We start from the raw sequence: 11772 nt of genomic DNA on the forward strand, positions 1-11772 counted from the left end.
TATCTCGCTTCCTCGAACTGGTGCTCTCGCACACAGATCCACTGGCAGCCGTAGACACCACCGCAGCAATACTTGGCCTTTCGACTTTCGCTGCCAAGTTTCTTGCTGTTCGGTGCCGTGTTTTGCATTAAAACAATTCGCCGCTATTAGCAATGGTGCCCGCTCCACATTTGTAATCCTCACCAATGGCTTTGAATCTCGAAAAGCTCGTTGCATAATGCTGGTTTTTGAAAGTTAGCTTCGCCTCAATACAGCAATGTTACGCAGTGAAGCACGCCCGAGTGTTGCGGTGAAGCATATCAAGAGTGGGACGGGGCAGGAATACATAAGGAATACATTAAGGAATACATACCGTGTCATGGGGCACGGTACGTATTCCTTAATTTGCACGCGTGCATCCATCGTCTCCTATCACAGTCCGATCACCGATATGCCTAATAAGTGTACTGGCAAGCTTTCAGAGCTATTTCGGAATCGCTTGTAGCGATTTGAGCTCTTGGGTGCAGTAAAAGGCAAGCATTTATTTTTTCAGACTGCCCAATTTTTCAGACGTTCTCACAGCCCCTAGGGAGCCCGAAAAATTGGACGTTGACTATATGTACAGTAACACATACTTGCCGCAAAATAAGGCACCCACAAAAAAAATACACGTGTGCTATGGCATGAGCCAAGTTATCAGGCATTTGGAAAAAATGAACTTCAGTTACAAAAAAGTTGCAGTTTCATCCCAAAGGCAAAGTACTGATAGCAGTAGCAAAACATTACACAACTACACAAAGTAACATGTGCAGTTTTATCAGCCATATAACAAAGTAAACAATCGCTTATTAAATGAGCAAGCATGGTGTCACAAATGCATAGTTTATCATGAACAGATCTTACCCGATGACCACAAACCCTTGCTGTCACAATACTGGCATGATGAAGAACACAAACAGGAGGGAGTGAATACTATCTACTGCCTCACTGTTCAATACGTCTTCGAAACTTGAGATTATGTGACCTCTGGCACTAGGTGCGCATGAAGAAAGCGAACATGCATGTTCAGTAAATGTACAGCCACGGCCGCAGACACTTGATCACATTACTGTGTGCTCCCCCTCCTCCCTCCTTGCACGCGTGGGAAGTTGGTGCGCATCAAGCCACCATCATTCTCTGCTCACCCTCACGCCCACAACACACATGTGAACACGATAGGATCCTAATGCATTGGGACTTTATATGAAATATAATGGCAAGGAGGACTTGTCTTTAGTACTACAACCGCTACTCAGCCTTATCAGATGTTGCTCCACTTCTGTGGTCGCTCTCGGTCACGCGACACACAATTTGAGAGGTGTGTGCAAGCAACCGCATGTAATTCAACCATTTGACCATCTGTGCCTGTGGCTGTTTTGATTTACTGCCTTGGCATTCCTCCACGGCGGCAGTGAAATTTCATTATATTGAAATCACGTATAAACACATTTTGTTATACTGAGGTTCAGAATACATAGTATTCTATGGACAAATTGTAAAAAAAATATACTTTTTCATATTGAGAATTTCATTATATTGAAGTTTGTCATATCAAGGTTTAGCTGTATACCGTGGCAATGAAAAATCAGATTGCTGTAAATGTAAGCTTGTTGTAGGGAATTAGTATTCTATGCTTTTTGCAATGATGTAATGGTTGCTCTATGGTTGTGATTTCAAGGTATAACATCCTTTGACAAAAGCAGGTACATTAAACGTATCTGCTTTTGTTCTTCGCAAGCAGTGGTGATGGCCGTTGCATAGGACCTTGCTTTCCTGCTTAGGGTTGACATGCTGGTGGCTCACAGCAGCGCCATCTACCCGACCTTAAATGTCATGACCAGGCCAGGCATGCCCCACGTGAAATCAGTGGCTCTGCTGGCACCAGCAGGACATCAACTGGTCAGGTATGTGTTGTATTCGCCCTTAACTCTTTTCCTACCATGGGGAAAATAGGTGTTTTTCGTAGGTTATGCCAGATTTTTTTTTCTGAGGAAACTACTACACTTAATATTTCATGTAACACATAAACAAGAAGCAGAATGAACGCACTTTTCACGCATGTAAGTTTTATTAACGAGATGCGTGTCATAAAAAGGATATAAATTGCCAGAATCAAGATTGTGGGATAAAATTGAACAAGCTTTGTAAAAACGTGCTTGTATGTACTAAGAAAAATATGTAACAAAAATTATGAGGTATACAAAATGTATGACCATCTAATAGGCACTGTCTCTGAAAAAATTAACATATATTTATTGAACAGGCACTACAGTTGGGCATGCCAGACTGCGGCCGCAGATGTTCTGCGCTGGTTTGAGTCGTCGTCACTCCGAGTCAAAGTCTGACAAACAGGCAGCATCCTGAGACTCGCTGCTGCTTGATCCATCAATAAAATCAGCTGCAGGCGCAGCTGAATGACGACATCTGTGATTTTTTTAAGCGCGTGCACCGCTCCCGCAGGCAGCCATTTTTGCTGTCTACTTTTACAATCATGAAACTTTGGAGCGCATTCAAAATTTACCACCCAGTATGGAAAAATCTAACTGCTTAGAAAACAAATATAGTTCTGCTTCACGTCTAATGGCATGGTGTGTCCGTGAGCGTCACGTAAGGTCTCTGAAGCGGCATATGAAACAATCACTCGCCAGAGTGGCCACGGCAAGTTACCGCACAAACTTTGCTACGATCTTGCGACGGGGATGCCGGGCAGCCATTTTTGCTTTGTACTTTGATGGTCACGAAACGTCAAAGTGCATTAAAAAATCACCGCCTGGTCGGAAAAAAGCAGACTGCTTAGATAACAAAAATGGTTCTCCTCCTTCACGTCCGATAGCGGAGTGTGTCCGTGAGGGGCGCAGAAAGTCTCGAAAGTGGCGTTTCAAACTATCGTTAGCAGGCTAACCATTCCCAATGGGCGTAGTACAGAAAGAGTTAACATACTTATGTGTGTTATTTACACTGGGACACTAATTTGCAAGGATCATAAGAAAACAGCCAGTCAAAGCACACATAATGAAATGGACACGTACAAGGTAGAAGCACTGGACCTGGATATTTGCGTTTGTACTTGAACTTCATTATGTTGAAATAATGAATATAACATAAAAAAACAAATTTCTCTTTACATTCTCACAGAAATACAGTCAAGCATGAATATAATGAACCCAGCTAAAGCAAGTTATTCTCTATTTTGAACATGCCATACTTACTGATCGATACACATGCAAAATAACTTGGTCATAGTGGACTGGAAGTTCGATATATCAAACTCGGTGTGTCCTCTATAGCATCATAAAGCTGCCCCGCATGCCATGAATGCAGTGTTAAGGAGAGTTCTTTTTATTGTTTTCGTCACACTTAATTTTTTTTTCCCAAGTGGACTGCAGCATGTCGACATATTCTCATGTAATGAGATCACCATTCTCAGTGAACTGAGAAGCAGTTCAAGGCACATGCAAAAATTGTTACCTACTATGCATACATTTATTTTCAATAAATGGATTCCTTGCTTGCTTTTTTTCCTCTAAATTGAGATAAAACAATACTTTGGTTTGGGCGAGTTGGTTCATCTTGACAGTTTTCATAAAAACACGCTAAAGACGAAGACGAAAGAAACAGATACAACAGGGCTGGCGCTGAACTTCTAACTGGCGTTTATTTCAAACGATCATCTATTTATGCACTGTGCATAAGGTACATCATACACGCATCATCGTACAAAAGATTGTATAAGTCATTCAGTTAATACATATGGTTGTATGGTCAATCAGTTCACATGCCTAGATACTTCTAAAGCAATGTCATTTCTTTTTCCTGTAATGCCAAAGATGGACAGCTGACACACTTGTCACCTGCCTTCCATACAAAATATGCTTCAACTATTTTGCATCCTGTTTTTATTTTTTATTTCCTTAAGAAAGCTGTCGCCAAACATGGATGTGCATGTGCACTTTTTGCAGTGTTCAGCCAAGTGACTACCTTATCCTTTTCTAACATCATTATCATGCTGTCTACTCCTGTCGTTGAAGCACTGGCTTTTTGCCCTATATAAACACGTCACAATCTAAGGGTATCTCACATAGAACATCTGAAGTACATTTGGTGTAATTGGTTTGGTGATTAGTATGGCATTGCATGCATTTATGGGGCTTTTTGTTTTGAGGGTTACACTCTGCTCACAATTGACAAGGTGCTGAAAAAGATATGTTGACAGTGTTTCAGTTTGCAAAATTTTTCAAGTTATGTGAAACTTTATGTAGGTATGGAACTACATGCACACGTCTTTTGTCACGATCTTTGGCTGGGAACTTCATTCCCCATTTTGATTTTTGAAGTAATGTCTAATTCTGAAGGAACTTTGGTTTCTCTTCTGCTGGCTAATAAGCCGTTTTTTTCAATTGCATGAATAAATATTATACATTCTAAAAAGCAATTTACCAGTCTAACTTCATATAGTTATTCTCTATATTATTCCTTTAGTATATGTATGTGAGCGCTTCATAAGCAGCACTTAATCACTCAACAGTTTGAGCATATTCACCTCTTGTAAAGCATCTTTCAGCCACCCCACAGTGTATGCAAATAATAGATATATGCTAGATGGTTTAAAGTTATCTATATTAAGAATTTTGCCAATATTTCTTTCCCTTGTATCTTGCTCACTTCAAATATGAAACATCTTTTGGACATCTATGTATAGACATCCTGCAGCCACTTTGAAATGGCTAAAAACAGAGAAAAAAAATTTCTCTAGGTCAAAATGTTTAATAAACATCTTTTCAATGTTATGAATAGATTAGACGCTTTCAAAAACATGTAATTCAAGCATCTTGGCCTTGGCAATCTTATTTAGCAGCTTTTAGCCATGTCAAAGCGCCTACAGGAATTTCTGTGTATCGATGAGAATCCTGTGATATGCACCACAAAACCTGGTAGGTAATGTCTGTATATCCAGCTGTCTAAAAGCTGCTACACTTGTTACGAGTTTGCACTTTGCATCGCACTTTTGATTGGGGCCTTTTTGTCTGAGCTGTAAACTTTTGTAGACTGTAAGAAATCATGCAGATCCAATGCACGTGTCAGGATCTGGGAAGCGAAGCTTTAGTCAAGCAGTGTTGTGAAATCCCGTGCAACTAACAGCAATTCATGAAATTGTGTTTACTTTCACAATTTGTACACTTATTCGTGAATTTCAATCTGTTGCCACTTGCGCAGAGCCATCAGGCCACTACCCCTGATGCGAGCCTTTGCAGTGCACTACACCAACCCCCGGTATCAAGGCTTCATGAGACATTTGGGCATTGCCATCATGAAGTACACACGAAGTCCTATCAAGCCTAACATTGAAGATGCCATTATGTCACTGCAGACCATGATCTTTTCCGACTATGAAGAGGTGCGCATGTTTCTAAGTTCTTGATATTCATTGTGATGTTCGTGTTTCTTTAGATTTAGTCACTTATTTTGCACAATGAAAACTGCCGTCATGCTTTGTTGCTTATCGTTAAAAATGGATGCTGTGAACTAAGCAGATACTCAACATTTTAAAACATGGCAAATGAGTAAGGAAGTTTCTTAAAGTGTTTGTCAGGTGACAAGACAAGCAGTACAGAAGAGCTGCAGTTTTGTAAATCGGTGGCAGTATGGTTTAACTACAAGTGCAGTGTGGGCAGACGCTCAAGCTGTGCTCTGCGCACTCCGCTTTTATACTTCATTTTTATGCTTTCGCTAAATGTGAGTTTGGTTTGGGGTGTGAAATTTATTATAGTAAATCTTCATTGAAAATTCGTCATTACCACAGCAAATATTTGCTCCATGCCTGTTTAACAATAACACGTCATGTCAATGCATGTCAACAATAAAAAGAATAACTTTCATTTTAGCTGTAAGCTTTGATCCCTAAATGCAAGAATTTAAATAGTCACCTGACAAATCATACCACATCTATTTGCTGTCGACAGAGGGTAGTGATATAGCTTTCTCTGAGGCAGTTCTCTATACAGCACTGAAACTCGTTTGTATTTGACCAGAGCAGACAAGTGCAAGAATGAGTTCTGACACAAGCAAGGTACAGTAGGGGTGCTGGGTCAGCTGACATGTTTACTTGTGCTTGCTATCCAGGCATCATATTTTACACATTTTACATACAGTTAAGCAAAAGAGAACAAAACATATGCCGGGAGCTGTCATGGCTGCTTACACTATCAGTATGACTTTTTTTCATTACCTCCCAGGCTCTTCCTGGATTTTTCAGTGTACTGACGACAATGAGTGGCAGTGCTCTCACCTCTATTTACACTATAAGCTGTATAATGCACACTTTCTATGGTTAAAGGAAGGTAGTTATAACACAAATTGAAAGAGGATCACCAAATTGAAGGAGCAAGGCGGCCACAGCCAACCAGAACACTTAGACCATGACGTCTGCTTGCAGTCCTCTGAGTTTAATGCAGTCCTCTAAGCCGTCATTGAAGCCAAGACAGCAACTGTGAACTCCGAATTTATCGGACACCTTGCAGTGGGATGTCACATAAAATGAAAAATTCTCCATAATGCATATAGCACATAAAATTGCCATATTATATGTGACTCTACAACATATTTTTCTTCATATTTGTGAATAGAATCTTCGAAAAACTCGCACTGACCGGGATTAAATTGTTTAATGTTTACTTTCACATAGATTGTAAGTTACGTGAGTTAATGTGTTAATGTGTTACCCACGCTAGATGCATCATCAGATGCAGCTTACAGGTTTGCGATAGCAGTTTTTGTTGTGGGGCTACAAAGCTGAAAACTTGGCACTCGGAAGTTATTTGAGATATCGCAGTTTTCGGAAATTTTATTTCATACAGCACTTACAAGCTAAGAATCTGGCTACCGCTTAAAATCACAGTCTAACACCTTGGCAGCATAAAATTAAAAAAAAATTTCTCATCACTAATTGGGTTTGAGCCAAGATGACTGTGGTACAGGTGCTATACTCCCCAGCTCCATTATGCTGCCTGCAAAGCACACGCACAAGCAGAGAGAAAGTAAAGATTAGCTCTTTTGGTCCACAAAAGGATTTTAATTGGTCACATTGAAAATAGCTACCCAAAATGCGAAAGCTCTTCTTTCATGGATTAAATTAAATCTGAAAAGTACTTTCGTACAAACAAAATGTGCTATGTTTGTGTTTTACAAGCGCTGTTCTTCATCCTTCTTTTCATGTTACCATCATTTTCTGCACTGATTTTATTTAAGTATGCATATTGATTGTAGCTTCCTGGTACCAGCCAAAGAGCTTGAAAATGAAGATGCACACAACCATCACAACTCGCCGCTTAATGTGCTCTAAACTTCCATTTACAGGGCTATAATAAAACAGCACCATTTCAGCTTAAATTGGTGACGTTCTCTTTAGTGCTCTTTCAGAGCTCTGTTTCTGCTTACTTGGCATAAAAAAAGAAGAAAAAGTTTATGCTAAAAAATTAAACGAATTCCAAATTATCTTTTTTTTAATGCCGTATTTAGTCGAATCTAGGCTGGCCCCAATTCTAAGCTGATTCCCGAAAGTCCGAAGCCAGAAAAATTAAAAGAAAGGAAAAGAACTTGCCTCGAATGTAGACCAAACAAAAAAGCAAGGACAGAGTTCACAAAATGAAAACAGCATTTATTGAGTAATGAACATGCCGAGCTCATTCGATGTCATCATCGCTGCTAGCCTCATCACTATCTTCCTTATCGCTGTCATCTTCAGAGTGCACTATCTTCAAACAGTAAATGCCATCCTCGTTGCTGCACATGCAAAAAGCATCTCCCATTGCCCCCTCCAGCGACAGACATCTTTCTCATCGATGGCGAAGTCCCGCCCGGCTTGAACGTTTGATGATACCTCTGCGGCTAGCACAACTTTTTGTTTGAAAGCAGCACTATAGTGGCATTCCGTGTTTGGTGCCATTACAATAACACCATGCTGCATGCCGATACCATAGAATAAACAACCAGCTCTGATATGACACAGATCAAAATGGCAACGTCTCTTGTGTACTTCATTTGGTTACTGGCGCGGCTAGTAGCAGCTGCAATACTGAATTTTCTAGGTGGCGCTAGGTATGACCCATATTTATCGATTTCAATTAAAAACTGGCACCTTTTTCGAAAACCTCGAATCTAAGCCAACCCTAGAGTTTGGTATATGTTTATTTGAAAAAAACTATCGGCATAGTTTCGAATAAATATGGTATCCAGTCACAGATTACAAAGTATTTTCTCATGTTTTGAACATTTTCCCATAGGAAGTGTTACTGAAGCTTGCTAGGTTCAGTATTTGCTTTCTTCAGAAGGCAGTGTAGTTCTTCTCTACCAATAGATTATTTAGACCTAGGGTAGATGCTTTCATACAGCCAACAACAGATGCAAATGTTTTCTATGTAATCTATGATGGTATAAAAAAACTTGGATAACTTGTCATGGAGTGGTCCATACAAATTTTCAGGAACCTGTTGATAATATTGAAACATGTGCATTGTTTATCATTTTCCAGGGACTGTTTTTCACCAGCTAACATGTGTTACAAAGTTATTGCTAGGAGCAAAATACACCTTCATGTATCGGAAATTTCTCGAATGTTGTTGCCGATTCTATAGCAAAACAATCTTTCCCAATCACATTGCATGTGCGACGCGACTAGTGGTGTACATTCTGGAAAGTACACAAACACCAGCGATTATGCTAGAATGTACAATGAGCCGTGCATAAACAGCAGGCACACTTTACTCCTAGATCAGAGTTCTACGACCAACGATTGTGCTTGCCACTATCATTGTGGTTGTGTGTCACAAGCTTTTCTAGGCACAAATTCACCCAATAAAGAGTAAGATTCGGGACGTACAAACGGGGCACTGTCTGGTTCCTCACCATCACTACAATGTAACAACGTAGACAATCAGTGAGGCTGATTCATGCAGTTTAAGTTCGGCCTTTGCATGTTGCAAGATATGCAAAACAATCTAACCTATTTCTTGCAACATTGCTGTTCAATTGCCCTCAGCCATACTATATTGAGCAAATTATGCTTTCTTGCAGGCAGGTGACAAGATAAAGCAAGTTGCTGACAGTGGCATACCTTTGCTCATAGCATTCAGTGAGAACGATCGAGCCATCAACCCACAGGTTATTTTCAACATGGTGGACCTTATTGGCACACGCAACCAAGATCTTTGGCTCTATGACGCTAATGGCAAATTGGTCAGAAAAGGTAAGTCATACTTGCAAAGACATTCTTTCAGCTCATTCTCATCTTAACTGCACAGATCAGGTTGACCAGTTCTACTTCATATAAGTAAGCGGGCTTGCACATGTCACTTTTGCTAAGTTTGCTTGAAAATTGTTTACTTATCTCACTTCTTTTTTTTTGGACTAGTTGAGATTCATGCTTTTTGGTTACGAAGAATAATTGTTTTATGACTTCATATATCTCATTGCTATCATGCATCTCTTGACATGATGAAATTTGCTGCTAGCCTCAACTAGCATATAAGTTTAGATGTGTGACTGAAATGTGCAACTCTCAAAAAAAGATGGGAGTCTTAAAGGGCCTCTCACCAGGTCTGGCCATATTGAGCTGACAAGCGCAGAGCATACAATGCGCGCTAGCGATTGTGTTTGCAAAGAATTACATCGCTACTCGCTGCGGAAAGGTCTGAAATTTCAATCCGAACACCGTTTTCCCTTTCCCTTGCGGCAACCGCGCTCCAAGCCGAACGGTGACATACTCGTGTCCATGCCCCTACGTACTCGTGTCCGCAGTAGGACGTCATTCGAGGTGACACGCGACTTCGAGAATTATTCAAGGCAACATCTGTTATTTGTGTGATCTGTGTCTTGAATTGACAAATTGAAGTTTAGAAAAATAATAAAACACACAAATGGAATGTCTACGTGTCTTTTGTTTTACTTCGCACTGAAGCAAGAGAGATGTACTTCCGCTTCATCTGCTTGTTTCCACGATCGTGCAGTCACGTGCATAGGTACCGAAACTATGCCATTTTCTACCGTGTTCGAGCACGTGATCATGCTCTGCGATCCGGTTGTCCTGCCTCAGTATTCGTGTAGCAGTGAATTATACCGCTAGTCATATGTCCTTGCACACGGCACACAAAATTGTGCGTTGCGCAAAACCAGACAATCAGAACAGCTCGCGCGTGATGCCATCAGCAGAAGTGCGCAGTGCCAAAAAAAGAAAAAGGAGGGGAAAAAATGAAAGCAGGGCCCGGGACGTTTGTGTCACATGTTCCTCAAGGTCCGGCATGGGAGAATGCAGGGAAGGAATTTTGCTTGCGGCAGCTAGACAGGGTGAGTGGGGAGAGTTTTGCTTGGCAGTGGAACCCACCTCCTGAAATCATGGGTTCGCGGCTCTGAAATATTTCTATTTCGGCTATTAATGAGCCGATTTGAAGAATGTTTGCGGCAGAATGCTCTCTAGAGGACACATAACAACTTCCAGCATATAACCAAAATTTGCTATGGGGCCTGGTGAGGAGCCCTTTAAGGGATACTGTATTCATATATAGGAGAAGTCCATCTCCTTGCTGCAAGAGAAGTGCACCACGTGACAGCAATATCATGCCTTAATCAGGGATGGCTCCCTGCAGAGAGAGGGGACTGTTTTTCTTAAGCCACTGTAGCGCCCACTGATGTCACTACGTGTGGATGCTAAAGCTCGGCGCCCTCGGTCAGCATGGCAAAAGATGACGAAAATAAAGTTGGGCGGCGTGTGCTCATGGCGCAAGCACGACATGGGCTAGTCTGTTTTAAGAGCCGGCTACGCTGGTCCTCTGGTCCTGGCACTATGCTGCAACCTCTCGGTTCGCAAGACTCTGGACTATGAGATCACCGATCCCAGCAACCTATCACCCTCAGGCAACCTTCCGCCTGATGCTACCTCGCACCCACAAGATGTCGCAGCTCTACAGCTTCACTTGCCCACTTTTTGGTGCAAGGACCCACAGGTTTGGTTTGCCCAGGTCGAAGCCTCCTTTGTTCTACGCCACATCACCTTAAAGACTTTCCAGATTGCTACTTAACGTGCCAACCTGTCTCCTGAGGTTTCTCACAAGGTGGTGGACGTCATTGCTGCCCCCTTTGTGGGATGCCCCATAACAGCACCTAAAGCACAGTATTTTGGACCACATTGTGGCGTATGAGAGTGCACGCGTCCAGCACCTGCTCACCTCCAAGAAGCTGTGAGATCACCGCCCTTCCCAGCTGCTCCACAGCATGTGATGGCTCCTGGGCTCAAGCAATGTCGACATGAATGGTGCGCTGTTGAAGCAGCTCTTCCTGCAGCGCTTGCCATAGTCCACCCACCTTGTGTCGGTTACTGCAGGAGACCTGACCACCTCGCCCAGCACGCTGTTCGAGTTCACGACGTGACTTATCCTTCTGTCGCCACTCTTTATTCAACTCCAGGGCTCTCTATCACGGCCCACTTAGAGTCCCGGATTGAAGCTCGCCGTCTCCATCAATGCCCTTCAGATATTCTCTCATGACCAGTGCGGCTCCTTCTCATGCCTCAGCCGCTGTCCCTCTTGTCCAAGCAGTTCCCGCTTGTGCAGTTGTCGAAACTCGCCTATTTGCTAGTACCATCACACTTTCCAGCACTGCACCCGCCAGTGCAGGTCCCCGTGCCAGTAGTCGCAAAATGCACTGCGAGATCACTGACAGTGGCATGTGACCTTGTCTTACAACCCAGTTGCTTTTTCATTGCCA

At 42.0% G+C, this 11772-nt stretch overlaps 1 protein-coding gene across 4 annotated transcripts in view; it reads left to right on the top strand.

Moving 5' to 3' along the window:
* The window catches only part of LOC142579140 (uncharacterized), a 55946-nt gene that overhangs the window by 36663 nt on the left and 7511 nt on the right, over nucleotides 1-11772 (top strand). For all 4 annotated transcript variants that reach the window (XM_075689054.1, XM_075689053.1, XM_075689052.1 and 1 more), the window contains 3 exons: nucleotides 1800-1922; nucleotides 5233-5413; nucleotides 9088-9259. In XM_075689054.1, coding sequence (XP_075545169.1) covers nucleotides 1800-1922; nucleotides 5233-5413; nucleotides 9088-9259 — 476 coding nt within the window. The remainder of the gene's footprint in view (nucleotides 1-1799; nucleotides 1923-5232; nucleotides 5414-9087; nucleotides 9260-11772) is intronic.

This window comes from Dermacentor variabilis, chromosome 4 (assembly GCF_050947875.1).
Source record: "Dermacentor variabilis isolate Ectoservices chromosome 4, ASM5094787v1, whole genome shotgun sequence".
Lineage (NCBI taxonomy): Eukaryota > Metazoa > Arthropoda > Arachnida > Ixodida > Ixodidae > Dermacentor > Dermacentor variabilis.